This window comes from Macaca thibetana, chromosome 14, assembly GCF_024542745.1.
Source record: "Macaca thibetana thibetana isolate TM-01 chromosome 14, ASM2454274v1, whole genome shotgun sequence".
Classification (NCBI taxonomy): domain Eukaryota; kingdom Metazoa; phylum Chordata; class Mammalia; order Primates; family Cercopithecidae; genus Macaca; species Macaca thibetana.
Genome location: NC_065591.1, coordinates 52,057,261 through 52,082,839, shown reverse-complemented (window position 1 = coordinate 52,082,839; position 25,579 = coordinate 52,057,261). Strand labels below are relative to the sequence as shown.

The 25,579-nt window shown below is 45.2% G+C and overlaps 1 protein-coding gene across 16 annotated transcripts in view; it reads left to right on the top strand.

The window, feature by feature from the left end:
* The window catches only part of BMAL1 (basic helix-loop-helix ARNT like 1), a 110,210-nt gene that overhangs the window by 66,494 nt on the left and 18,137 nt on the right, over nucleotides 1-25,579 (top strand). For 9 of the 16 annotated variants that reach the window (XM_050758825.1, XM_050758827.1, XM_050758821.1 and 6 more), the window contains 9 exons: nucleotides 6,434-6,559; nucleotides 8,629-8,785; nucleotides 10,755-10,902; nucleotides 13,186-13,224; nucleotides 13,503-13,544; nucleotides 14,970-15,127; nucleotides 16,881-16,960; nucleotides 22,010-22,102; nucleotides 23,179-23,296. In XM_050758825.1, coding sequence (XP_050614782.1) covers nucleotides 8,737-8,785; nucleotides 10,755-10,902; nucleotides 13,186-13,224; nucleotides 13,503-13,544; nucleotides 14,970-15,127; nucleotides 16,881-16,960; nucleotides 22,010-22,102; nucleotides 23,179-23,296 — 727 coding nt within the window. In that variant the 5' untranslated portion in view covers nucleotides 6,434-6,559; nucleotides 8,629-8,736. Of the gene's footprint in view, nucleotides 1-6,433; nucleotides 6,560-8,628; nucleotides 8,786-10,754; nucleotides 11,746-13,185; nucleotides 13,225-13,502; nucleotides 13,545-14,969; nucleotides 15,128-16,880; nucleotides 16,961-22,009; nucleotides 22,103-23,178; nucleotides 23,297-25,579 lie in introns of all 16 variants that reach the window. The other 7 variants (XM_050758837.1, XM_050758836.1, XM_050758835.1 and 4 more) reach the window with 3 other exon arrangements.

Here is a 25,579-nt window from a genome sequence, read left to right as displayed (position 1 = left end):
GGTGGAGTCAGGCCACTTTCCACAGCTGTCTCATCCGTGGCCTGTACCTCCACATCCAGGACCAAGAGTCCCCCCCAAGGATGCCCAGTGGGTTGGTAGCTTGTTTTCTTTCTACACCTCAGTGATGGACTTGGCAAAGGGTTAAGAAGACATCCTTTTTATCATTCAGCAAACCGAGTGCCTTTACTGAGCTAGGTGCATGCCCTGGGGGAACTAGTCCTGTTTGGTGACTTAGTTAGATCTCTGAATCCCTCTACCAACCCTCAGTAGCTGTCTGGGAGACTGGGATTCTGTGGACTTTCCTCTGTCAACGATATTGGGGTTCTTTTCCACAAAGACCAGCCTTGTTTTGATTGACATAGTGCCCCAGATTTACAAATCTTACTCCTTGCGGGATCCTCTCAACTGATCAAGCCCCATAGCTCCAAATGCCGCCTCCTTGATTGATGTTTAATTTGGGGATCCACAAGCATCTAGAGCTACCAGTTGAATTTGGGTACCCAAGGGCCACAAATGGGCCCTCCTCACACGCCAACACCTGACAACCAGCACCTTTGAGACTGAAGTACCACTGCATATACTGCTGTCCTCTGCTCAGGGCATTCTCCCTACCAGCCAGGCCACCCGGCAAACCCCTGCAACACCTCCTAAGACCTCTTCGCTGGTCCGTTCTCCTTTTATTAACACCTCCTCAGCACCCCTCCACACACACCCAAGCCCACAAACAAATCATTTTTTCGTCTGTTCTGCTCTTGTACCTTACCTATGCCCCACTGCTACAAAAAAAGCACACCTTCCTCAAGACACTTGACTGCCACCTGCTGGAGAGTTGTCATCATGACTCAACAAATATCTGCCACTTCTAAACCCCCAGGCACCTCTGGAGTAGGGCAGTGCATTGCTTGTACAGCTGTAAACATGGCTTGCCTGTGAATTGGTCATGGTGACATGTACTTATTAAAACACTTGTCCCTCTAGCTGGACTGAGGACATCTTGAATGTAAGGACTGCTGATTTCTGTCTTCGTCCCCATTGTGGTTTCTGCTAGGGGCTAGAGAAATGCTTATTGAATGATCCTTGTGCAAACACCTGTTACCTTAGGTTCAAGGCATCTGCTGACATTCAGTGAAGGTTTTCTAAATCTGTTGCAAAGCAAGGCTCCCCACAGGCGGTCACAGTAACCATGGAGGTCGGGCAGGACTTGCAATGGGGACAGGACCCCATCAGCCTCTCACCTCTGCTCAGAGGCACCGCCCTCTGAACAGATCAGAGCATGAACAGGTCAGAGCAATTCAGTGTTCACTCCCTCTGCAGACATCAGGGCAGGCACCATGTAGTGAAGAGTGGGGCCAGGGGCCATCTGCATGTATGTTTGGGCTGGGGAAGGAGAGCAGTATTTCTGGAGCATGTGCTGTGCTCAGGGCCAGCTCCCTGTAGGTAGGTTGTGGGAAAGCAGAGGTGGCAACTCACGCACCCCTGCTGGGGATTGGGAGTTTTGTGGAGAAGTAGATCAGTAAGCACACGGATACCAGACAGAGTCGTCAAGGGTGTTGATTCACTATTGTCCCTATTTTCCTAAGCTCGCCACATCATGGAAGGCTGCTACCCAAGTGACATTCTGGGGCTTCACCAAGTGTTTTAACAGAGCTCCACCCAGCTGTCACACTAGGGGTAACACTGTGGGCCAGAAGGAGAGGCAGGCCTTCACTGGGGTCCCATTTTAAAAAGGGGGGAAGGCCTCTGTTCTTTTATAACACTTGTTTTCCCCAAGCCATTCAGCATAGTATTACTCAGGTCCCATAGAGAGAACCTTCCCAGAGACAGCTCTCCTTGCTCAGGCCTGTCCTGATGAACTCCCTGATACACTTCCAGGTCTTAAAAGAGTGAGAGCCAGCATTTCCCTCTCTGCCCTGGCTGCCAGGAAGCTCAGAGATAACTTGTTTGCTCAGTTCCTGTAGCTTTCCTGACCCATGATTTCTTTTTCTTATAAATTCTCCTTGTTCCTTTTCCAGGAATGCTTGCTTTTTATGTTTTGTTTGTGTTGCTTCTGTCTCTGTATTATACTTTTGGGAGGTGGTTTTTGGAGGCAGGATTGGCAGCAATGTGGTAGTTAGAAGCACCAGCAGTAAAGCTGGACACACCTGGGTTTCATCCCCACTTGCTAGCTGTGTCATTTTAAGTAAGACAAGTTGCCTCTTCAGTTCTTAGTTCCTCACCTTGAAAATTGGGATAATGATCACAATGAATGGATAGATTATTGTGAAGATTAAACTTGTTTATTGTAAATGCCATTGTTTCCTGTTCCTGCTCTTGGATCAGGCTTGATCTGTGGCTGTAGAATCCTAGTCTTAATTTCCTTCTTCCTGCCCGTGTCTGTCACCATATGATGAGTTGTACAATAGCACTGACTACAGGACCAACCATCCTGGTTTGTCTGGAACAGAGGAATTTCCTGGGATGCAGGACTTTCAGTGCTGAATGGGAAGGTCCCAGGCAAATGGATGAGTTGGTCACCCTGGTAATAAACAACAACCTCAACATTTCAGTGGCTTACTGTAGCAAAGGTTTATTTCTTCGTTGTGCTACTGTCCATCCAGGGCCTTGGCTAAAGGAGGAGCCTCTATCTGGGAAATTGACGGTCTTGGGCAGACAGAGGAACACATGTTAAAGGTCCTTTAGAAGGCTGTGGCTGTGACTTCTGCTCTCATTCACTGGTCGGGGTCAGTCACATGGCCAGCCCTGCCACCAGGCTGTGCAGAACCTTCCCACTGGGTGGGGTAGCTCAGCCTGGAACACTGATCCACTCTGCCAGGCTCACCTTTCTGTTCTTTTGCTTTTTAAGGTGCTGGAGCAGGGACCAGGGAAAGGAGAGTCACCTGGTCTGGATTGGGGGTCTTGGATGTGATCATCTTCCTGTAGATAGTGGGTATGGGTTTTTTGAGGGGCAGTGTTCAGCTTTACCCTGCTCTGCTCAGAGGAGCAGCTGTATCTCCTTTGGACGCCTTCTAGTGGTTGATGCCCTCACCTTTCTCAGCTGCCAAGGCCTCTCTCTGCAGGGCAGGCTGGGCTGTGACTTCTCTTCCACCCTCCTTGCTCCTTCCTGTGGGACCCCTGAGATCCTTTCGCCATGCTCCTCGGTGGAATGGAGGGTGCCCTCACATTCTTCCAAGGCATCCTGCGCAAGTCCCTCCATGCCCTGCTTTCTCTGGCGGTCCAGCAAGACTCCATCTCACCTTGGGGCTCTCTAGCTCAGAAGTGGGCACACCTGCAGCCCCTGACTCCAGGACCACAGGCCACACTCTCCCCAGAGCATCCTCACCACATGCCATGTGGATGGCCGGGTCAGGGCGGCCCTCAGAGCCCACCGTTGGCAAGGGTGCCCTCTCAAAGGCACCTCTTTTGGCTCAAATCCCTTTTGGAAGTAGCCCAGAAGAGGCTTTCTTTTTTATCTTTTGTTGTTTTATTTATTGTTCTTGCATCTAAGAATGCCTTCTTGGGCAGAAAACAGTTTCCCAGAAATAATGTTAATTAAGTGTCACAACTGGTTTAGCTTCCTTACCTTGTCTAAGCATGCAAGAGAGGCTTTTGAGGCTGGGCGTGGTGGCTCATGCCCATAATCCCAACATTTTGGGAGGCCGAGATGGAGGGATTGCTTGAGCCCAGGAGTCTGGGCAGCATAGTGAGACCTTGTCTCTTCTAAAAATAAAAAATTAGCTGCGTATGGTGGCACATGCCTGTAGCCCCAGCTACTTGGGAGGCTGAGGTGGGAGGATCACTTGAGGCTAGGAGTTCTAGGTTGCAGTGAGCTATGATCACACCACTGCACCCCAGCCTGGGCAACAGGGTGAGACCCTGTCTCAAAAAAAATTAAAAAGGCTTTTTGATTTTTGTTTTGCAAAAGTACCAAAATCTATTAGCATTTATTATTATTATTTCTTTAAATTTGAATATTGGGAAAATTGATCAAAATGAGAAATTTCATATGGAGTTTAGTGCTTGAAATTTGGATCCTTCATCTAAATTTCAAGGAACTCAGGGCTGGGCCTGGTGGCTCATGCCTGTAATCTCAGCACTTTGAGAGGCCGAGATGGGCAGATTGCTTGAGCCCAGGACTTTGAGACCAGCCTGGGCAACATTGCAAAGGCTCCTCTCTACAAAAAAATATAAAAACTAGCTGGACATGATGGTGGTGCACACCTGTAGTCCCAGCTACATAGCACACTGAGGCAGGAGGAAAGTTTGAGCCCAGGAGACGGAGGTTGCAGTGAGCCGAGATCATGCTATTGCACTCCAGCCTGGGCAACAGAGCAAGACTGTCTCAAAAAATAATTAAATAATTAAGTAAATTTCAGGGAACTCAGAGAACGAGAAAGGACATGAAGTTCTTCATTTATTTAGCATTTGTTGAGTACCACCTGGAGTGAGGCATGAGACCAGGCACAGGAGATGCCTATAAATAAGGCCCTACCTACCTGAAGCTTATGGGTGGTGGAGGAGACACGCCTACAAGCAGAGAATGGCCACAGGGCATGAAGGAACCTGGGCAGGAGCTGCTGCAGGAGAGCCAAGGAGAGAGGATACAGCTCTGAAGGCTTCTCCAGGAGGTGTGCCTGCAGGCACAGGAAAGGAAAGTAGGAGTTTATCAGGTGACAGGGTGGTTGAAGGGAGCCACACCTCCAAGAAATGTGGGCCCAGCAGAGGCAGGTGGTTCTGGGAACTATCATCTTCAGTCTGTCGGGGGCTTTGGGCAGCAGATGGGAGGGTTGGGCTGAAGATTAAGCAAGGCCTGATGTTTCCTGCTGGGGGGGGGCGGTGAACTTTGTCTGGAAGACTTAGGGGGAGCAGTGAAGCTATTGCAATGGTCTGAGCAAGGGGGTGTCCCGCCTCTGACCACAGTGGGGAGGGAATGGGGCTGGAGAGGACAGCAGACTGAACAGAGGCAGTGACAAGGAGCTAGAAGGAAGTGGCTGGGCCCATCCCTTAGAGGGCTGTGTGGGGGCTGTGGGGTGTGGGAGGGAGAGAAGAAGGAAGCCCAGGGTAGGTTCTGGGTTGCTAATTTGGGGGCTGGGAGGATAGCGTGCGACCTAAACAGAGAATCAGATTTAGATGGAATTACGTATATTAAGCCTGGGGATTTCACATCCATTTGCTGCTGCTTTACCAGTTGAGGCTCAAGAACGAGAAGCCCAAAATTTCTGGTCACATTATTTGCATGTGCCCAGACTGGGGTTAACAGAATCCGAAAGTGAGGTTTCTTGAATCAGATTGCAATGGGGAATGAATGCCTTGGGAGGCTGGAAGCAGTTGTGTTTGCAGATATTCATTTGGAGATCTCTATAACGATCGAGGCAGAGATACCCCAAAGACTGCAAGAATTAACCAGTGAAATTTGAAATGCCAAAATTTTTGCTTCAGAAAGGTCAGGAAAGCCCTGTTTAAAATCTAAATCTTGCCATCTCAAGGCAGTGCAGGGATGGATTAGGAGGATGTGGGGTGACCCTTTTCTTCCTTTCAGAGCCAGTTCCTGCCAGACACAGGAATCCTCCACATGAGTCATAGGGTGGAGAGGAGACCCCTCAGTCCTTTCAGTAAGTGGGAGGGCAGCACTGCCACGTGGCTACCATGAACCCTGTTTCAGAATTTCTTTCTTTCTTAACTTCGTATGTGCCCAGATGCACTTGAGATTCACTGATGTTTTCTTTAGACCGAGGAGCTTGCTTCAGCAGTTCGTTTCAGGTGTTGGCTCTGCTGGCATTATGTTTCGGCTTAATGTTTTCTGAAGACTTGTTTTCTGTTGTTTTTCATTGTTCTTGTTGTCTGGCTTCAGGCCACTACCTTCAACCTAGCAAGAGCTAAGTGGTGTCTTCAGCAGTGAGGTAGCTTCTGGAGGCTACCACTCTCTTGCTATGTGACTTTGGCTAGTTTTTGCACCTCTCTGTGCCTCAGTCTCTTCTGTAAAATGGAGAACACAGAAGTGTCTACCTCATAGAGTTACTTTCAGGTTTCAGTGAGTTAATCTACATGAAACAATAAGGATAGAGCCTGACACAAAATCACACTCAGCAAGTTTTCACAATTATGATTACTTGACCCCGTAGGAGAAATAAAAAAAAAACACAACTAACTTTCTTCTAAGGACATGCCCAAGAATCCAGTTTTAGTAACTTTGAAGGCATTGTTTTTCACAGAAAATATCTCCTGCCAGATTTTTTTCATGTGTTGGCAACTTAGCTTTAACAAGAAGCTGAAGGATGGCCAGGCACCAAGGGGTGGTAAGTGCCGGTAGAATGTGACGTGCTCGCCCAGCCTTCCTCCCTGTAATTAGGAATCATGAACCATCTCCACTGTCTCCCTTAGCTACTAAGAGATTTTTACACTTACGTACCTCAAAGTGACCTGTCTGGGTTTTCTTTTCTTGTGGCCCCCACTGTAGGTTTTTGGAAGAAGCTGACCGCCTGAAAAGAAATTATAAAACATGAAAATCGCTTTGAGGTGACCAAGTCCAGAGGCCCCTAACTCCTCCCAAGCTGGATCTGGGGTGTAAGAACTGTAACTTCAGGTAACAAAGTAGTATCCCATTCCTGCCCGCTGTGAACTGATGATTATTGGTAGCTTGCATGGCAGTTCTTCCTTTAGGAAGCGTAGTTTCTTCCAGGAACTCTGACACTTGGGATATTCCACCTCATGCGGTTGTTTGACTGGTCAAAAAAGGGAGTGGGGGATTCTGGAGGTACTTCATATCTGCTGCGTGGTCCAAGGGGACCAGGGCTCCATAAATCACCAAGACCCTGAGGGCAGGGCTCGGTACTCATTCCTGGCCCTGCTTCTGTAAATGTTAATGACAAAATAACAACAATGTCACCCACCCAACAGGGTCTTTAATATGATTAAATAATCATGAAATACTTCTTGAGAGGTAAATCAGAGAGAATAGCTAGGAAATTTCTGAAAATAAAGAGCAGTGAGAGAGTATTTGTTCTGCTAGCTATTAAAATGTATTCTAAAGTGCAGTCATAAAAACAGTATGGTACTGTGATGGAAATAACTAGATCAGAGGAACAGAGTAGAGAGTCCAGAAATAGGTGATAAATCAATAAAGGTGTATTTCAGGTTAGTGACAATGGGATGTATGAGCTAGCAAATGGTGTTAGAAAACATTTCCTATCCATTAGAGGGAAATAAATTCCTAAGCTTAGGTAGTATATCAAAATAATTTCCAAATAGCATTAAATTAAAAAAATCATTAAAATCTTAGGAAAACAGAATATTTATATTATTCTGGGTAAGAAAAGGCTTTTAAAACATGTCACTTTTGGTGCCACATACAAATATCGTAAACAAAGTTAAGCAAAAGGGTGGAAAAAGTGTTGGCAACATCAGTGATGAACAAATTAATATTCTTGGTATACAAATTTATTCTTTCATTCAATATATATTTATTGAGCACTTAGTATGTACTAGAAAGTATTCTGGGCACTAAGGGCACAGGGAGTAATTACTGTGCCTGCTGTCCTGGTGCTTAGACCCTGCTGGAGAGGACAGCCAATGAATATGGGAGATTGTGGTAGGTCACATGTTGACGAGGGCTAAGGACAAAACATTAAGCAGGGGGCTGGGCTAGGGAGGCTTGGCAGGGTTTGCATTATATAGCTATTCAAGGGGGCTTCACTGATGAAATGACATGTGAAGAAAAAGGGAAAGTCATTGAATGTCGAGCTGATAGGATTTGCTGATGGATTGAATTCAGGTTGTGAAAGAAAGGAGTCAGGATGGCTTCTAGGTTTGGGGCCTGGCAACCAGAAGGATTGACATAGGAATGACTGAGAGGCTTGGCTTGGAGAGAATTAGAGTTTTGGTTATGGATGTTTCAGTTTGACATCTTTCTTGTATATTCAAGTGAGGACGTCAGGGAGGTGGTCGGCCATAAAAATCTGTAATTCAGGGTGACATCTGGGCTGGAGATGTAAACTTGGGAGTTGTTACAGTGTTTATAGTATTTGAAGGAATGACACTAGAGCCCCTGGAGAGCGTGTGTAGATAGAGAAGAGGGCCCAGGACATCCATGGGACCCTTCCTTGAAGTTGAGGGAGATGAGAAGGAGCCAGCCAAAGAGAGCAAAAAGGAGTGACCACTGAAATGGAAGGAATCCTGCAAGAAGGGGGATCTCCCAAGCCATGAGACAGTGAGAAGGGCGAGGTCAGCTCTCCTGGATGTGCTGATGGGCAAGGAGAGAACTGGCCATTAGATCTAGCAGTGGGGAGGTCACTGGTCAGCCTGACAAGGGCTGTTTTGTGGGAATGATGGGGAGAGAATCTGATTGGAGTTGGGTTATTGAGAATAAGAGGAAAAAAACCGGAGACAGAGAAATGGGACAATAGCTGGAGGAGGATGGTATTCAAGTAAGTTTATTTTTCCCAAGATGGGAATTACGTAACTCTTGTTTTTACCCAAGTGGAAATGATTCAGTAGCGTGGGGAGAGTGGATGGTGCAGGATTGGGCTGGGGCGAGGGTTCTGAAATGGTGGTCTCGAGGAGGTGGGAGAGGTAGAATCCAGGCATCAGCTGGGAAGGGATCCTAAGTAGGAGCATCTAAGGAGGTGGTGGGTGTGCACCTGCCTCTTTTCTCAGTTCACTAAGAAGCAGAGTCCTCAGCGGAGAATGGAGACTGAGGAGATGATGGAAGTTTGAGGAGAGAGGACAAAGTATGAAGTCCTTCATAGCAGAATGAGAAAATAAATGGCCAGGGGAATGAAGCATCGCTGGGCGGCATGCAGGCCTCTAAGGGGTATGTTTTCTCCAGCCATGCCCTGTTACACAGGTGAACATGGGGTAGGAGGCCATTGTGGTAGAAAAACAGGACATGAGCAGACACAAGGGAAGACAGAGAAACGCCTGTAAACAGAAGAGCACCATCAGTAATAGCTGAAGAATACAAGTAAAAACAACGAGGTCTTCTTTTTTTCCTCTTCAGACTGGCAAGAACTCTTGTTGGGGATAGAAATTATTGTCGCTTTTCTGGAGCACAGTGTTACAGTATGTTCCAGAATACATGTGTCCCCTTTTGACCTGTCAGTCCCACCTTTAGAAATTTATTCTAAGAAATAATCGCTCAAATGCAAGGAGATACATGCACAAAGATGTTCACCCTAGCAGTGCTTATCAAAGTGAAAAAATGGCAGTCATCTAACCAGGAGGCAACTGGTTCACTTATCTGTCGGCAGAACAGTGACAGTGGGAAACAGTAGCTCACACTCACCCTCCTGTTTTGCAGATGAAGGAAGTTGGGTCCAGAGGGGGATAGTGACAGCTCCAGTCCTACTTCACGGAGCTCAGACCCCCTGACTGTAGGCAGGCACCCTGCCCAACCTCTTCAACTGGGCTTGGAGTCAGAGTCCCTTGCAAGGCACTTGTTAGGCCCTTTTCAAGGGCTGGTTTGCTTAATGCTTTTAAAATATGAGTTCTCAAAATGTTTTGCAAATTTCTTTACAATGTCTTCATTTCATCATTCATGGCTTTCCTTGCAAAGGATGCTGACAGTGGGGGAAAACAGGCCGAATGCCTGGGCCGTGATAGAGGGGATTTTCCTGATTCCCAAGTAAGACTTACAGTGGAAGAAAGGATATTTTCTGCTTTCTTACAATGTTTACAAAGGTCATAACAGGATGTGAGGATGATCTGGCTGCAACATCTGTCACCCCATTGATCGCCAGGGTTGATTGAGCTGATCTGGCTGGCTAGGCGGGTGTCCCATTCCTCCCTCGCCAGTCCATGTGCGTCCCTCCCAAAGCTGTATGCTCAAAAAGGATGACCACCTCCGATAGAGGAGGACCAGTCTTTGGTCAAGGGTATATGAGTAACTGCGCTCTTCGGCTAGGACCTCCAAACAAGCTCTCAAAAGTCCTAACAGAAGTACAAAGATAATAAGGAACTTGCATTTATTCGTTTCCTTGATCATATGTTTATTGATTAGAAGAAAATACAATTAGCAGCCAGGTGTGGTGGCTCACACTTGTAATCTCAGCACTTTGGGAGGCTGAGATGGGCAGATCTCTTGAGGCCGGGAGTTCAAGACCAGCCTGGCCAACATGGTGAAACCCCATCTCTACTAAAAGTACAAAAATTAGCCAGGTGTGGTGGTGTACACCTTTAGTCCCAGCTTCCCAGCATTTTGGGTGGCTGAGGCATGAGAATCACTTGTACCTGGCAGGTGGAGATTGTAGTGAGCTGAGATTGCACCACTGCACTCCAGCCTGGGTGACAGAGTGAGACTTTGTCTCAAAACAAGTAAAAAATAAAAATAAAATAAAATTAGCTTTGTTGGTGGAGAAAAGGGAGGAAAAATAATTAGCATTGTCGGAGAACATCTGGGATATTTGGTCCCCTCAATGGGAACTGCCCTGGGTTGTCACTCCTAGAGTTTCTGGTTCTGGTTTAGTTTTTCCATGCCACAGCACAGGGACTGAGAATCTGCTCAGCTTCTCTAGGCTTTTATGTCTTCACCAGAAAAATGAGCGGGTAAGCTTAAATTTCCTACAAAAACTCTTAAAATAAATATGATGCTCTTTCCATTCTATCATGCCTGTTCTGGGTCCGGGGGTGTGAGAGATGCGTTAGTGCTGCTGTAAACCAGCCCCGGGTCTCCCCCAGCCCCGCCCGTCCCACCACCAAACCCCCAAGCACCACCCTGGGTTTTCCACCGCTTTCGAGAGCTCATCGAAATAAACACGCCTTTGTGCCTCTTGTAACAATTCCAGATCATCCAATGGCAGACCAGAGAATGGACATTTCTTCAACCATCAGTGATTTCATGTCCCCGGGCCCCACTGACCTGCTTTCCGGCTCTCTTGGTACCAGTGGTGTGGATTGCAACCGCAAACGGAAAGGCAGCTCCACTGACTACCAGTAAGGCCTTTGGGGCATGTCTTCCTCTTGTTAAACTTGGTGTCAGTTCTTGGGCATGGAACATCTAGCAACCAGCTACTGTTTCTCCTGGAAAAGGGGATGGGAATAAAAAACCCAACTCTAGGTGGCTACACAGTTGGTTTTTGGCTTTACCTTCCCCTAGTTTGTAAGCAAGAAGGGAGCCTTCAGCACTACTGAGGCATTTAACTTCCACCTCCTATTCCCAAAATGTTCTACACCCAGGGAAAATAACAGCCTTAAGGCCAAGTTCTGCCTTTTACCCCTTTCTTCCTCTTCTTTCATTGCTCCTTTGAGCAAGAGGGTTAAGTCTATGGGTGTCATCTCAGGGGGTTCAAAGAGAGCTTAGCCCGAGGACCTCTCTGAGGAAGACAGCAAGTGTCAGGTGCTTAATGAATGTTTATGGGAGGAATGAGTGGAGGTCCTCTCTGAAAACAATTTAGGAACATTGATATTGTCCTTAAACATTATTTAAATTAGTATGAACTTGTTATATTAAATAGTATTTTTGTTTATTTTTAGACTTAATGACTTTTCATTTAAGTAAATTTTCACACTCACAGTCATCCCTTCTATATATGTACAAACACCTCGGGAATAAGGCAGTGTAGAACATTCAAAGGCACATTTTCTTTTGCCGAAGCACCTGCGTGGAATCTTACCCAAATGTCCATTTAAGAGGTTTTCTTTTGTTTAATGAGGGAAAATCTCCAAGGAGGTATCCCCCCTACAGCAGATGTCCTTTCTGCTGAAGTTCACAGGTCGAATTTGGGGAGCACAATGGCTGGAGGTCAGATGCCCACTAGGAGATGCTATGATTAATATGTAAGTTATCCCAGATGATTAAGACAGCCAACACCCAGGGGCTGGAGAGTGGGTATGAGGGCTGTGAGGGCATTCTTCCATAGCAGTAACTCCCCAGCAGAAAGACTGTGAGATGTTGGCCACAAACCCTTTGTCTTGAGCAAGCGCTGAGGGAGCCACTGATGTGTTCTAAGGCCTCTGTCATGTAGACCTGTGGGTTCCAGCTTGGTCACCACCCAAGATTTCCCTTGTGGACTCTGGTTTGCTAATCTTCTGTAATTCATGGAGACTCAATTAATTAAGCAACCGTAATCCCTTTCATTATCTTTTAATGTAACTGAAGTCATCTATGACTGTCAGGCAGAGCTTTTTCTCACCTGAGATTATCACCTGGCCTCAAGGAACAGATAGAATTCTAGACAAAAGGGATGGGGGAATTTTTGTTTTTCCGTGCGGCCTGCATGATCTCTGAACTTTAGAACTAGCTGGGGAAACCTTCTGCCTGTGAGGAACCCCAGGGCATCTGATTGGGAACACTGTTCTAGAATGCCCACGATATGATCCAGTGCTCCTAGAAACAGCTATTTTTGCCCTTGGGATTACATTGTTTGAAGGGCCATGATCTCTCTTTTCCTATGGGATAAAGGAAAAAGGAGAGAGGCCCAGCTGGCAGTCCATGCCCTCCTGATAAATGTATGGATAGGAGAAGGCTGTGAGGGGGGTTTGGAACTCCTTCCTCTGGGGATTTCAGTCTCTTTTCTTCTACTGAACCACAGGATGCAACGAAACTTGGATTTCTGGAGTCTGTGAAAGGGAGGGAGATCTTTGCTGTGACCCCAGGACCCTCTGTGGCCCTCAGCCCCACTACGCCCCTCCATCCCAATTCCTGAAGTCTAGGGGTTCCCATCTAACTGAGAAGCAGAACACTTGGCAGCAGTGCCTTTGAAAAGCTGCCTGGGGCTCTGCTCAGTACTTTGTTGGTACTTTAATTCCACCCTCCTCACTTCACCCCTTCCCTGCCAAATAGATATGTGTGCACATTTATTTTTGATGCTCAATATGTTTTGCAAATGGAATAAGCTTCATTTATCCAGAATTATGGAGATAATGAGAGGTTAGAGATATTTCGAGCCTATGTTTAACTAAGCATTTTTATAAACACTACATATTCCCAATTTTCAAACAATCAGAATATGGTAAAATATATATTAACACACAGACTCTTTTGGGATGATAACTTTTGTTTGATAACCTGAGAAGCTGGTCCAGGTTTTATAGTAAGTTCAAGTTAATTTCTGTTTGTTTGTTTTACCCTTATTATACATCATTAATCGATACTGTGGCTGTTCCAGCTTTCTAATTGTTTGGTTTCTGGATAAATGAGAGCCTTCTGTCTTACGATAAGAAGCTCTTCTGTATGTCTTTATTAACATGCAGTCACATTCTCTTTTGTTTTTTCAGAGAAAGCATGGACACAGACAAAGATGACCCTCATGGAAGGTACCATGAACCTAGTAATTTGAACTTCAGCATCCTTATAGCCATTTTCTTTGCACTGTTACACATTCTGTTACTTGGGGCAGCACCCATGTCCTCAGCTGGAGATGAGCAAGGAGGCTGTGAGCCTGTGGGCTCACACTGTGTCCCTTCAACCCCCAATCCCCTTGTGTGTCTGCAGAGAGATGACAGGGATCGGGCAGAAGAAAACAGCAATGTGTAACTTTGCCATTCATCTCCAGGGAATTATGTTTTTATCTTTTGCTTTTTCCTCCCTCCAGGTTAGAATATACAGAACACCAAGGAAGGATAAAAAATGCAAGGTAATCTTGGACCTCGTTTTGTCTACAAAGCGTTCTAGTTCTGGTTGCTTAGAGAGCAGCTAAGGAGGCTCTGCATGTTCGTTCCTGTCTAAGAGTCCTGTTGGGCACTGTCACCTCCTCAGGGAACAGGCAGGTAGTGGGCCTTGGCCAAGGTGGCCTTCTGCCCTCCATGCTCTCCATGCTGGGCTGGCCTTTACTCTTTGCTGTCTAAGCACCTTTAACCTGAAGGGGATTTGAAGGTAGCAGAAATCAGTCAAGGCTCAAGTTTTTCCCCAATCTTCAGCAGAGGACATCTTCCTGACTGGAGCGCCCTCCACAGGAGACATGGCTCAGTGATTTGCGTCTTCCTGACTGGAGCGCCCTCTACAGGAGACATTGCTCAGTGATTTGCGTCTTCCTGACTGGAGTGCCCTCCACAGGAGACATGGCTGGACTTGCTTCTGACAGGGGCTCCTATTGCACTGTGAGTTGCAACTGAATGCACCACACGGGGCACGCTAGGTGCCTCTAGTAGATTCTCTGCCTGGGTCCTTCCTGCCTCCAGCCACACTTGCTGACCTCTTCCCATTGGGTCCTCAGTTCTGCCGTTAGTACCAGGCTGTGTTCTGAGGCTGCATCATGACAGACTGATACAGGGGGCTGCAGAAATTGGCTGCCCTAAGGCTTCAAGCTCTTCCCTCAGAGGCCAGCCTTGGCAGGAGCTCCCATTGCTCTGTATCTGTGGCAGCTGCAGCAAACTGAATTTCCATAGTTGCTGCACTTCCTTAGGAGGACCGTCACCAATGGCAGATGCACATCAGTCAGTGTCAGCCTGCCTCAGCAGGCAGCCACTCCCGGGAGGGAGGAGTGTGACATTCCTCAGGGGAGGCTCCTGGGGACAGATGTAGCATCTGCTGCACCTAGGTGGAGTCCTGGTTGATCCAAGGATGATGGTGTTGGTTACTGCGTGCCCTAGTCAGTGAGGCTGTGACTGGAAAGAAGTGGTGCCCTGCCCAGGTCACACGGCCACACAGCAGGCTCCTCACAGACCTCAGGGACAGCCCACGGGGCTCTGGATGCTCTGTGCTATGAAGCCACCACCTCCCTTCTCTGTCCTTTCACCCCCATTTCAAAATCCAATTTTGCAAAGGCTGAGAGGAAAAGAAATGAGGAGAAATGAACAATTCGGTTTACTCTGAAAAGACAATTTTTGTAGCTTTTCTCCTGAATTCTAAGGATGAGGTAAACATAAACTAATACTGACCTGGCAGTGAGACCATTTTCTTGGAGACTTTAGTAGAAAAGTCTAATTTTGAACATTCTGCAGATTCTAAATTTGCCTTGTCAGATGAACATTGAAAACAGTTACAACTCATTTATTTTTGTCGTCTTTTCTTGATGCTTGGTTACATTTTATAAGAAATCGTTTTTCATATTGTTGTTCAGGGAAGCTCACAGTCAGATTGAAAAGCGGCGCCGGGATAAAATGAACAGTTTTATAGATGAGTTGGCTTCTTTGGTACCAACATGCAACGCAATGTCCAGGAAATTAGATAAACTTACTGTGCTAAGGATGGCTGTTCAGCACATGAAAACATTAAGAGGTGAGACCCTGGGCTCTATTGTCCTTTATGTCCTTGCCCACAAATGTTACCACCCTTGCCTAGAATGTTCCTGTCCCTAAGGCAAATGTTTATTACTTGCAAGTATGTAGCCTTGAGTAGTGTGCCTTTACTTTTCAGCAATAGCCGTGATGCCAAATGAAGTGATTATTGAGCTTATGTGGGTTTTGACATGCAATTTTGCAGTCACACATTCTCAGAGCATAGAAACTATGTGCTTTGCACATCTCTGTATATGCATGTAATCAGGCTATGTGCCTATCAGACACGATACTGCTCTGATGTCTCACATCTTGCCTATGTTTGTGCCTGGATCCCATCCTTACAATTATGACACGCAGAAATGTAGGTGCACACAGTGACACAGAAAAGTCAGTTTCAAAGATGAAAATGCATCATGGTTCCTTTGAAAAGTGAGTCACGGGTTGCGGGTTCTCGCGGCATTTTGTTGTCAGGAATGAACACTGAAGATATTTTCATCTTCCTGGAATTTTCCCGAACCAGATCCACTCTTTGTGAGGGAGGCAGTATTTTCCTTCTTTTCTGAGTGTGGGGAGGGTGAGAAAACAGAGGCAGAAAAGTGGAAGTGACTTATCCAAACCACAAGAGAAATCTGAAATATATCAGGCATTTTAGTGAATGCTGTTCCTGGAATTTTCCATAGCTAGTCTTGGACTTTTGGAGGAAATTGGAAAGTGGGCGCTCAGTCAGATCTCTGACCTGCGTGGTAGAATTGCGTCTTTTTATATTTGCACAAAGCCACCAGAAATAAGAAGTAACTGGTTTTGTCTGACTTTAGATCATTATCCAAAAATATAAATGTTATATCCTGTGCTGGGAGACTGACATTTAAAAATTCATATTAGCAAAGATAACACGGGTTAAATTATTATAAACTAATTTCTATTAAATTGGAAATAAGTGGCAAATCTCAAGTTACAATAAAGAGCAGGGATAGGGATCAATTGAATGGTTGCAACACGTCCTGTCTCCCTCCCTCCCCATGGCACTTTGAATTGTTACAGATCCGTTTCATTTTATTCTTTCACTATTCCACTCGCTATTCTGCAGACTCCAAATCATTTACTGCTGGCATTTTTCTCTGTTAAGTGATTGTTCTCCTGAAAAATGCCAGATTGACAACCTTTTAAGCGTAAGTCTTGTCCCCTTTCAGTCCTGGGAGTGGGAGCTGCACTGACTGAAGCAATGCATTCCTCCACATTGCCACACTCATTTAACTCACCCCGATGAAGAGGAACTCACATTAAATGCCTTCCGCAATGTATTTACTCAGGGCCTGGCAGACTGGATGGGTTCCCAAGAACATTTAGAGTGGTGATTTGAAGGACTACCAGACAACCCATTTAATACAGATCTTAGGAAGAGGGAACTCTCTGAGGAGCCTCTACCAGTTTACTTCCAGAGCTGCCTTCTCTCTTAGAAGCAGATTGTTAAACTTCCTTCTATTATCTCTTGGTTTTCCCTGTAATGAGAAAAACAGGCTTGTTAGGTCTCCTGTGGGTAACAGTGTTCTCTTTTCCATGGTATTATCTTTGGCTTACAGCATTCCGTCCAAAGCCAGATCTAGGCTCATCTCAGTTAAGGCCTAAACAACGAAATTTAAATACCAGGTCACAGGGACTAGGCCACTTGCAAAAGGTTTGAGGCAGCAAATTAGAATGAGACATTTTCTGAATATCAAGTATACCAATACTTTCTCTTTTTCCCCCCTAAGGTGCCACCAATCCATATACAGAAGCAAACTACAAACCAACTTTTCTATCAGACGATGAATTGAAACACCTCATTCTCAGGGTATGTTCAATTATGGGATTGTTTTACAACATTTGTTTTGATAAATTTTCAAGTAAGTAGCAGCATGTGGGAATTTGATGTTTCAACACTGAGCTTTTTTTTTAGGCCTGCTTCCTCTCTCGGGTCCCTCCCTTTATCTTATTGTTTGGACAGGCTTCACATTTCTTCCACAAAACCATTCTCCTCTTTTAACCTCATCTAGGCAAAAATGGAAGGCCTATGCTACTGCAATTTTAAATCAGAAGAGGCAAGATTTGTTAAAAATAAGAGGGATTTAAGAATCACATTTCTGCATGAAGATTTTAGGAAGCGACTGAAACCAACAACAATTGAGACTTTCTTTTCACCTGATTTAACCACTAGCACAAAAAAAGTCCACCTAAATCTTTACACCAAAATCCCATCAGAACAACAAAACTGTGGCTCACGCCTATAATCTCAGCACTTTGAGAGGCCAAGGCGGGCGGATCGCCTGAGGTCGAGTTTGAGACCAGCATGGCCAACGTTGAAACCCTGTCTCTACTAAGAATATAAAAATTAGCTGGGTGTGGTAGCAGGTGCCTGCTTGGGAGGCTGAGACATGAGAATCGCTTGAACCTGGGAGGTAGAGGTTGCAGTGAGCCGAGGTCACGCCACTGCACTCCAGCTTGGGCAACAGAGTGAGACTCTGTCTCAAAAATCAAGGAAACAAACAAACTTCCAAAGACTAGTGGTCCAAATAAGAAAAATAAATGCAAGAGGTGTATGCTTTCACTTGCTTGACTTGAGTGCGCTCTCTGTCTTGCTAAATCTCTGCTGGAAGATGGTTGAGGTGGCACTGTGGGAACCTGTTGTCTTCCATGAGGAATTAGGTCTGCACAGGGCTCTAAGTAGTGTTACTAGGTAAAGTGAGATTAACTTGGGAATTGAAGGGAAAGAAACTGAATTCAGAAATGTGTTCTTGCAAATTGTAAACAGAAGAATAGAAAAACGTTAACTAAAAGGAAGGATACCTGCTTCCACCTCCCACGAAGTCAGGGCTGACCTTACTTGCACAGCCTACAGAATCTGCATACCCATCTTTGAGCAGAAGTTTGCAAAGCCCTGGAGTAGAGGGTAGTCCATCTGGAATTTTGCATCATCACTATCCATTTTCAGCTCTCTGTAAGCCTGGCCTGTCTGCTCACTCCAGCATTCTCTATTTATCTCCTCATGACGTGCTATCTCAAATTGGAAAGCATTCACCTGCAAGGACCAGAAGACCTGATGAATAAATAGAGTTTCATTTCTCAAGTATAACTGGTCTGGAGTAGGTTATGTGGGGTTGCTGCAGTGGTTCAATGAGGTCAATAGGAACCAGGTTCTTTCTGTCTTTGCACTCAGCCACACCAAGCTAGCATGCTAGCTTGTTTCCTTAATGTAGCCGGGTACCTCTGCCAGGTCTAAGTAGCCAGACCCACTGTAAAAATAGGGGTAAATGAAACTCTAGTCTGGCTGTCCTTTTTATCAAGAGAGGATACACCTTCCCGAAAACTCAATAGTGGACTTCACCTTATCCAAAAGTGTGTCACTTGGTCACACCTGGCTGCAGGGCAGGGTGCAGAAGCAAGTGTGTATAGATTTTCCAGCCTCCCTGATGGAGACAGGCAAGAGAGAAGGGGCCTGGGAATGGTGTTGGGAATTGGCTCCCCCAACAGTGTTTGCCACACACACTTTCCAGAGCCACATGCATTTGCTCGATTCCTTCCAGAAATGACTCCCACAACCCAATATAGCATGTCAACTGTGGTCTGGTTGGCCTGAGGATGAATGGGGCTAGTGCCTTCCTTGCCAAAAAAGCCATCTCATTAGTACCGCATCATTTGGGGCAGCTGCAGTACTGCCCCCTCCCCCTTCTCTCCTGAATATGAATTATTGTTAGGTCAGGTTTTTTACATCTTGTATAGGTGCTTTTTTGAACTTAAGATAGGACTTCTCTTTCATTCCTGTCAAAACCTGTTTGTTGAATGGCCCCACAGTCCAGCTTGTCATTAATGACCCTTGGAATCTTTGTGTGACTTGTAGATCCAATACATGCCTCTGTGCCTTTCATCCTTGTTTATTCATAAACTCAACAAATATTTTTGTATACTTAATAGATGCATGGCATTGTTCTAGGAACATCCAAATCAATGATAAACACTTTAGGGTGGGACCAGGCTCCCGATCAAGTGAGTGATGGTGTTTTGGTTACCACTCTCAGGACACAGTTATTCAAACACCCAGCTCTGTCCATCTCTCCATGCTTTTCATAAAAATGTCTATGTTCTCAGGATTTGCTGAGGTTAAAATATGACCGATGTCTGTAGCATCTCGAGAGCTGCCATCGGTGCCAGCTTCGTGGGCTTGCGACCTCTGCAGTTTCACAGGGCCCCATGCTTGGTTTAATGCCCTGTCACCATCTTGAAAATGTAATTTTTGAGCAAGGATCCCTGCATTTTCATTTTGTACTGGGCCCCACAAATTATGTAACTGGTCCTGATTCCCATACTGGTAACAGATCTGCAGCTGTAGATGTAATAGGCATGCCTCTATCTCTTTCATTCTTGCGTATTCATGAATCCAACAAACACTTTTGTGTACTTACTAGAGGCTTGGCATTGTTCTAGGAACATCCAAATCAATGACATTTGAGGCTGGGGTACAGGCTTGATTATTTTAAGAAAAAGAATCTATGTCTTTATTTCATTCATATATAGGTATGTAAAATAATTATCAAGCAGAGTCCTGTGGATGGACGAATTTAAAAATAAATAAAACAAGCTCCTTTTGCAATGGCACATGCTTAATCGTTTTCTTTTTATTGCTTTTCTTAATAATTTTCTATCAGATACCCATACTTACCAGGGTATGGAACAAGGATTATAATGCTGTCTCAGCTAAATACTTCATGTTGGGCTTGTCTTTTCTACTCCTTTGTTTTATGCAGCACTCAAGAGTGATCTCTCTTGCCTGATGAAGCTTTTGTCACCTCTCTGGCACGTCAGTGGCTGTGAAATGCTGTCCAATCCCTTATCACTTCCAGGGGCCCAGTTCCAGGGACTTGCTTCAACAGAAAGCCAGGTCCACTCAGATGATGTTCAGACAGTTTGGTTGCAGGAGCTGGACTTCTGCTTTTCCTCAGCAATGCAAAATGGACAAACTGCTTTCTTTACTAAGTGCTTTCAAAATATCTTTAATAAAGTGTATGTCAGGGATCAGTCAACTGTATCAGTTTACAATGTCTACATTACTTCTTCATGTTTTAAAAACCAGGCAGACCGTACCAGGGCCTCTGTGTCATTTATTAACCAGCACTGTCTTCCCAAGAGTGACCCTACCACTGGCTGGCCCTGTGGCTCTGTGGTGCTGGTAGTGTTCTCACAGCTTCTGTTCCTTAGCTGTCCTTTGGGCCCGGCTCCTTCACAGATGGTCTGCCAGCCAGGGTGCTGTGGAGTTGGAATGTCCAGAGCCTCCCCCTGCTGATGCATTCACTGCTTTGGAACCTGCTGGCTTTCCCCTGGAGTGTTGAAATAGCTTTACCCATGTTGTCGGTTCAGGCCGGACCCTGCCCAGCATTACCTCCAGGGTGTCACAGTTCCCTTCTGTCCAGGTACCTTTCAAGCCACATTGCCACATCAATGAAAAGCCTCAAAAACACTTCTGTGAGATATAAGATTATCTGCAAGGCAAACGAGGAAGTTATTAATACCCTATTTGTTGACAGAATGAGGCTTCCAGCAGATGGTGCTTGGAAAGTTACTTCCCCCTCACTGTCATCCCTTGCCCCTGGGCCAGCTTAGGGACCTAACTTAGGAAAGGCTCCTCCCCAGCTTCCTTCTGGCTGAGTAGCCTGCCAGGGTCTCACAGCAACAGTGATTCTGTTCCCCTCTCACTCATGTCTTCTGTCCCAGCACAAGTGCATGCACTATTCTTTTACCTTCTGGCACATTAATTCATTTCCTAGTTCCTTGAATTAAACTACATCAGGAAGGCCCTTTTGTGGAAAAAGAGAACAGAGTTTCTCTGTATTTTTCCAAAGAACAGATTGAGGACCAGTGAATAAGGTGAGAAACTAGCCCACTGTGTATTAGAACCAAGGAGGGCTGAGTCATAAGAGCAAGGGCATGACAGAGTGGGGCGCACCCTCCTTGTCACCGGAAGACCCCAGCAGGAATTGAGTGGTTGTATGTCTGGAAGGCAGTGGGTGGAATTCACACATATGCTGACAAAACAGCCCAAGCTCTCAGGCACTATAGCTTGGGTATTTACCTGCTTCAGTCTCTTTACCAAATGTTGTCCTGTCTTAATGACTGGCTTTATTGGAACATTTAGATTTTTTCCTGTATTTAAACTGAAGAAAGGGGTAAGAAGAATCTAAGTGGCGGGGTGGAGGGGTTTGCTTTTCTTGTCGCACTTGGAATGCAAATAGTCCAGCCCTGGATGGAGGGATAACATTTGAGAGTAGTAGTTCTCAGCCCTGTGTACGTTAGAATCACATTAACGTGGAAGTGGGATGGGTTTAAAAAATGCCCCAGTGATCAGCCCCATGCCAGACCATCAGCATTAAAACAAAAACAAAAAACACTACTCCAAATGTTGAGAACCACTGTTTTAGAGAGCTCCCTGTACATGGAGGTTTTCAAGTTGAAGGTAGATGGTGGCTGAGATGTTAGAGAGGGGATTTTTCAAGAGTCCTTCCAAATTTCAGATTCTGACTCTCCATAGAGTTGTTATAATTAGAGCAAAGAAGTATGATTTCTCTGGACCATGATACCTTCAAAAGAATATGTACAAGCTGAATTCTGCTTTGAAATAGAACTTACTTTAATTGGACTTTTTTTCTATAATAATTAGATGATATGTAGAAACACACACATACACACACACAATTTGTTTTCAGCATCCTGCACTCAGGATATCACTGAAACTGTCAGTGATTGTTCCTGTGCTTTGGATGCTTAGAAGGCACATCCTCTATTAGTTATCAGGGGGATTACAAGTTATCTTTCCTAAAGTATGAGAAATTGATTATCCATTTTTCCTGATTAGGCAGCAGATGGATTTTTGTTTGTCGTAGGATGTGACCGAGGGAAGATACTCTTTGTCTCAGAGTCTGTCTTCAAGATCCTCAACTACAGCCAGGTATTGTTCATGCTCCTGTTGGTGGCGGGCAGCCTCACAGCAGTCAGAAGTGTCACTCAATTTTGTCAGAATAATTATGGTATACAAGTCACATGTGAACTTCTTCCAGAAAATTCTTAACTTCTTAACAGATAAATTAATTTAGACTTAGAACAGTCTGGTCATATGTTCCATATTCCCCCCATTGGAAGATCTGACTCTGATCTGATCAGTAGCCTTATGGCTTTCTTCTATTGCTGCAAAATAAATATCCCACAATATGTGGCGGGACAGAGGGTAAGAGGCTATCTGACAAGGGAGAAGTGTAGGCAGGTAACACAGTAACAGAGAATACGACACTTGGAAATCCACTCCATACTGTGTTTGCAGTGCTGTGTCACTTCTTAGCTCTATTGAACCTCAGTTTACTCTAAAAATTGATGATGATAACCTATAGGATCAAATAAGAGTAACATTTATAAACGCTTCTAGAACAGAGCTTTTCACCTGTTATGTCCCCCAGAGCTTTTATTCATTTATTCATTCACTCACTGACACACTGGTATTTGCATGGAAGCTTGGTAGGCAGAAGACTTGAAGAATCAAAATGACATTTATGTAAATTAGAATTAATGTAAATTTAATTTTTCCAAAGATTTCTGCTCTTTTTAGTCTCAGAGCAAAGTTATGGCGGAAGTTGCTGTTATCTGTCTGTTAATAGACAAGGTGACTGAAGCATATGATATGTGTAACTTGCTTGAGAACAGAGAGGCTGAACAGCAGAGCTGGAGTCAGAGCCCACCCCTATCTTCCGCCTTCTGAGGTCTTACAGGGGAATTCCAAGATTATTGCCTTAGAAGAGCATGAACTATATAATTGAGGGTTTTCCTCTCACGTTATGAAAATTAACCTCCAGATGTCTCCTTCCTTGTGTCTAGGCAAAGTGGTTGGACATATGTACAGGTTCACATAGGAAAAGTTTGAGGTCTCATGCACAAAAACACAAAGACAACATGCAGACTGTGTGCGCTTACTTGTTGCATAATTGATTTTCTGCATGCGGTTGACTTGCCATGTTTAACATTTCATCTCCACAGAATGATCTGATTGGTCAGAGTTTGTTTGACTACCTGCATCCTAAAGATATCGCCAAAGTCAAGGAGCAGCTCTCCTCCTCCGACACTGCACCCCGGGAGCGGCTCATAGATGCAAAAAGTGAGTACCACAGAGGCCTCGCATTTCCTCAGCACTCACAGGCAGCCAACCCTGAGTGAGCAGAGGGTGAGTGTGTGTGATGGGCTCAGCCTTTCCAGTCCTACTTCTCTGTCCTCTTTCTGGGGCACCAGAGCTATCTTTGGCTAAATGGAATTATTTATGTTCTTTTGGGTTTATTTTACATAAGAAGAAAAAAATCTCGTGTCCAAATTTATTGAAAAGAAGAGCTATTTAGACTGGATTCTTTCTGATTTTTAGACTTCTCTTTTTTCTTTCAGAATCTAGAAAATCCCAGTTGTATGCTCCTGAGTTTAAAGGGCTAAGTTTGATTTGTTCTCTCAGAACAAATGGGCTCTATTTACCTGAGTTGCACACAGGCAGCCTCATAAAAGAAAGAAAACGTCAACTATAAATATGGTGTTTCTTCAACCAGAGTGTTCCTCTTTAGGTTGGCTCCCCCACCTGGCTTTCTTCTTGCAGTAGTGGAACCACCATTCACATCGACCCCTCTGCCCCCGGCTTCCTGCTACTGCACACACTCCTGTGCAAGGCCCCAGTAGCTGTCATCTACTTTAGTCCTGTGGGAGGCTGTGCACTCCTACAGTTAAGAATGAGGACTCTGGCTGGGTGCGGTGGCTCACACCTGTAATCCCAGCACTTTGGGAAGCCAAGGCAGGTGGATCTCTTGAGGTCAGGAGTTTGCAACCAACCTGGCCAACATGGCAAAACCCTGTCTCTACTAATAATACAAAAACTAGCCAGGTGTGGCAGTGCATGCCTATAATCCCAGCTACTTGGGAGGCTGAGGCAGGAGAGTTTCTTGAATCCAGGAGGTGGGGGTTGCAGTGAGCCGAGATCGTACCACTGCACTCCAGCCTGGGTGACAGAGCAAGACTCTGTCTCAAAAAAAAAAAAAAAAAAAAAAGGAATGAGAACATAAGGGAGATTATTGGGCTCATTCCAGCTCCACCATTCACTAACTGTGTGACCTTGAGCAAGTTACTTAACCTCTCTCTGTCTCAGTTTTCTCATTTATGGAAGAGTACCTATTTCATTGGGTTGTTGTGAGGATTGAAAGTGTTAATGTATATAAAGTAGGCAGAACAGTTCCTAGCATATAGCAAGAACAGTATCAGTGTTGCATTCACGTTGGCCCAGTGCAGTCATGGCCTAACTAATGTCCTGTCCCCAAGCTGTCCATGTTAATCCCTGGAAAGAAACACCACCAGAGGAATCTCCTTCAAATCATCTTCATTACAGCACTCCTCTTGTTCCTAAAAGTAAGGTGCAGACTTTGGTATCTGTTGTCCTTTATAGTCTAGCCTTGGATTTTTTTAGTGACCTTAGGAGAAAAATATGAATGGCATTTGGTCCTTACCTTTGAGGCTCTTAGCATATAGTCAGAGAAACGAGGAGACAGACAGCACCCTGCATAGTAATAGGTGCAGCCACAGAAATAGTGCCAGGCGTAGAGAACGGATGATTAATTCTCATGTGGGCGCAAGGACAGGCATCACTGAGTAGATGACAACCGAGGTGGGTTTGAAAAGATGAATTAATGTTTGCCAGGTAATGAAGGGAGGAAGAGAGAAGAGGAAACATCATCTGTGGACAGGTGCAGGGGTGTGGAGCCACGTGGCATGCTTGGTGCTATTGGACAAAACATGCGGGGAGGGGAAGGGCTGAAGCATGAAGACCTTTTGTTCTGTGGGGACACAGTGAAGAGCTCTGAGTTGGGTGTGGCAGGCTTGGATTGGCATTCTAGGGGAGATCGCAGAGTGGGCAATGTGGGAGGTAGATGGGAGGGGAGGAAGCCCAGAAGGAGCCCTGGGCAGCAGCCATTCCTTGGCACACTTGCTCGCGTGATTTCCATGGGTGTGTTTTCCCTCGGCTTCTGTACTGACACCTAGCCAGTGTTTGGTAAGGAGGTGTGCACCTCAGAATCACCTGGGAGCTTTTCAACATAGTCATGCTCCACCCCCAGAGATTCTAATTTGGTTTTTCCAGACAGCACAGTCCAATAGAAACATAATGCAAACCACAAACATGAGCTACATGTGTAATTTTATATTTTCTGGTAGCCAGATTTTAAAAAATAAAAATAAATGTAAAATTAACTCCAAAATATTATTTCAGCATGTAATGATTATAAACAATAAGTTCGCTCACATTCTTTTATTTTTCTGTACTGTCTTTGAAATCCTGTGTGTATTTCACACTTATAGCACATTTCAATTTAGAAAAGCCACATTTCAAGTGCTCAGTAGCTGCATGCAGCTAGTG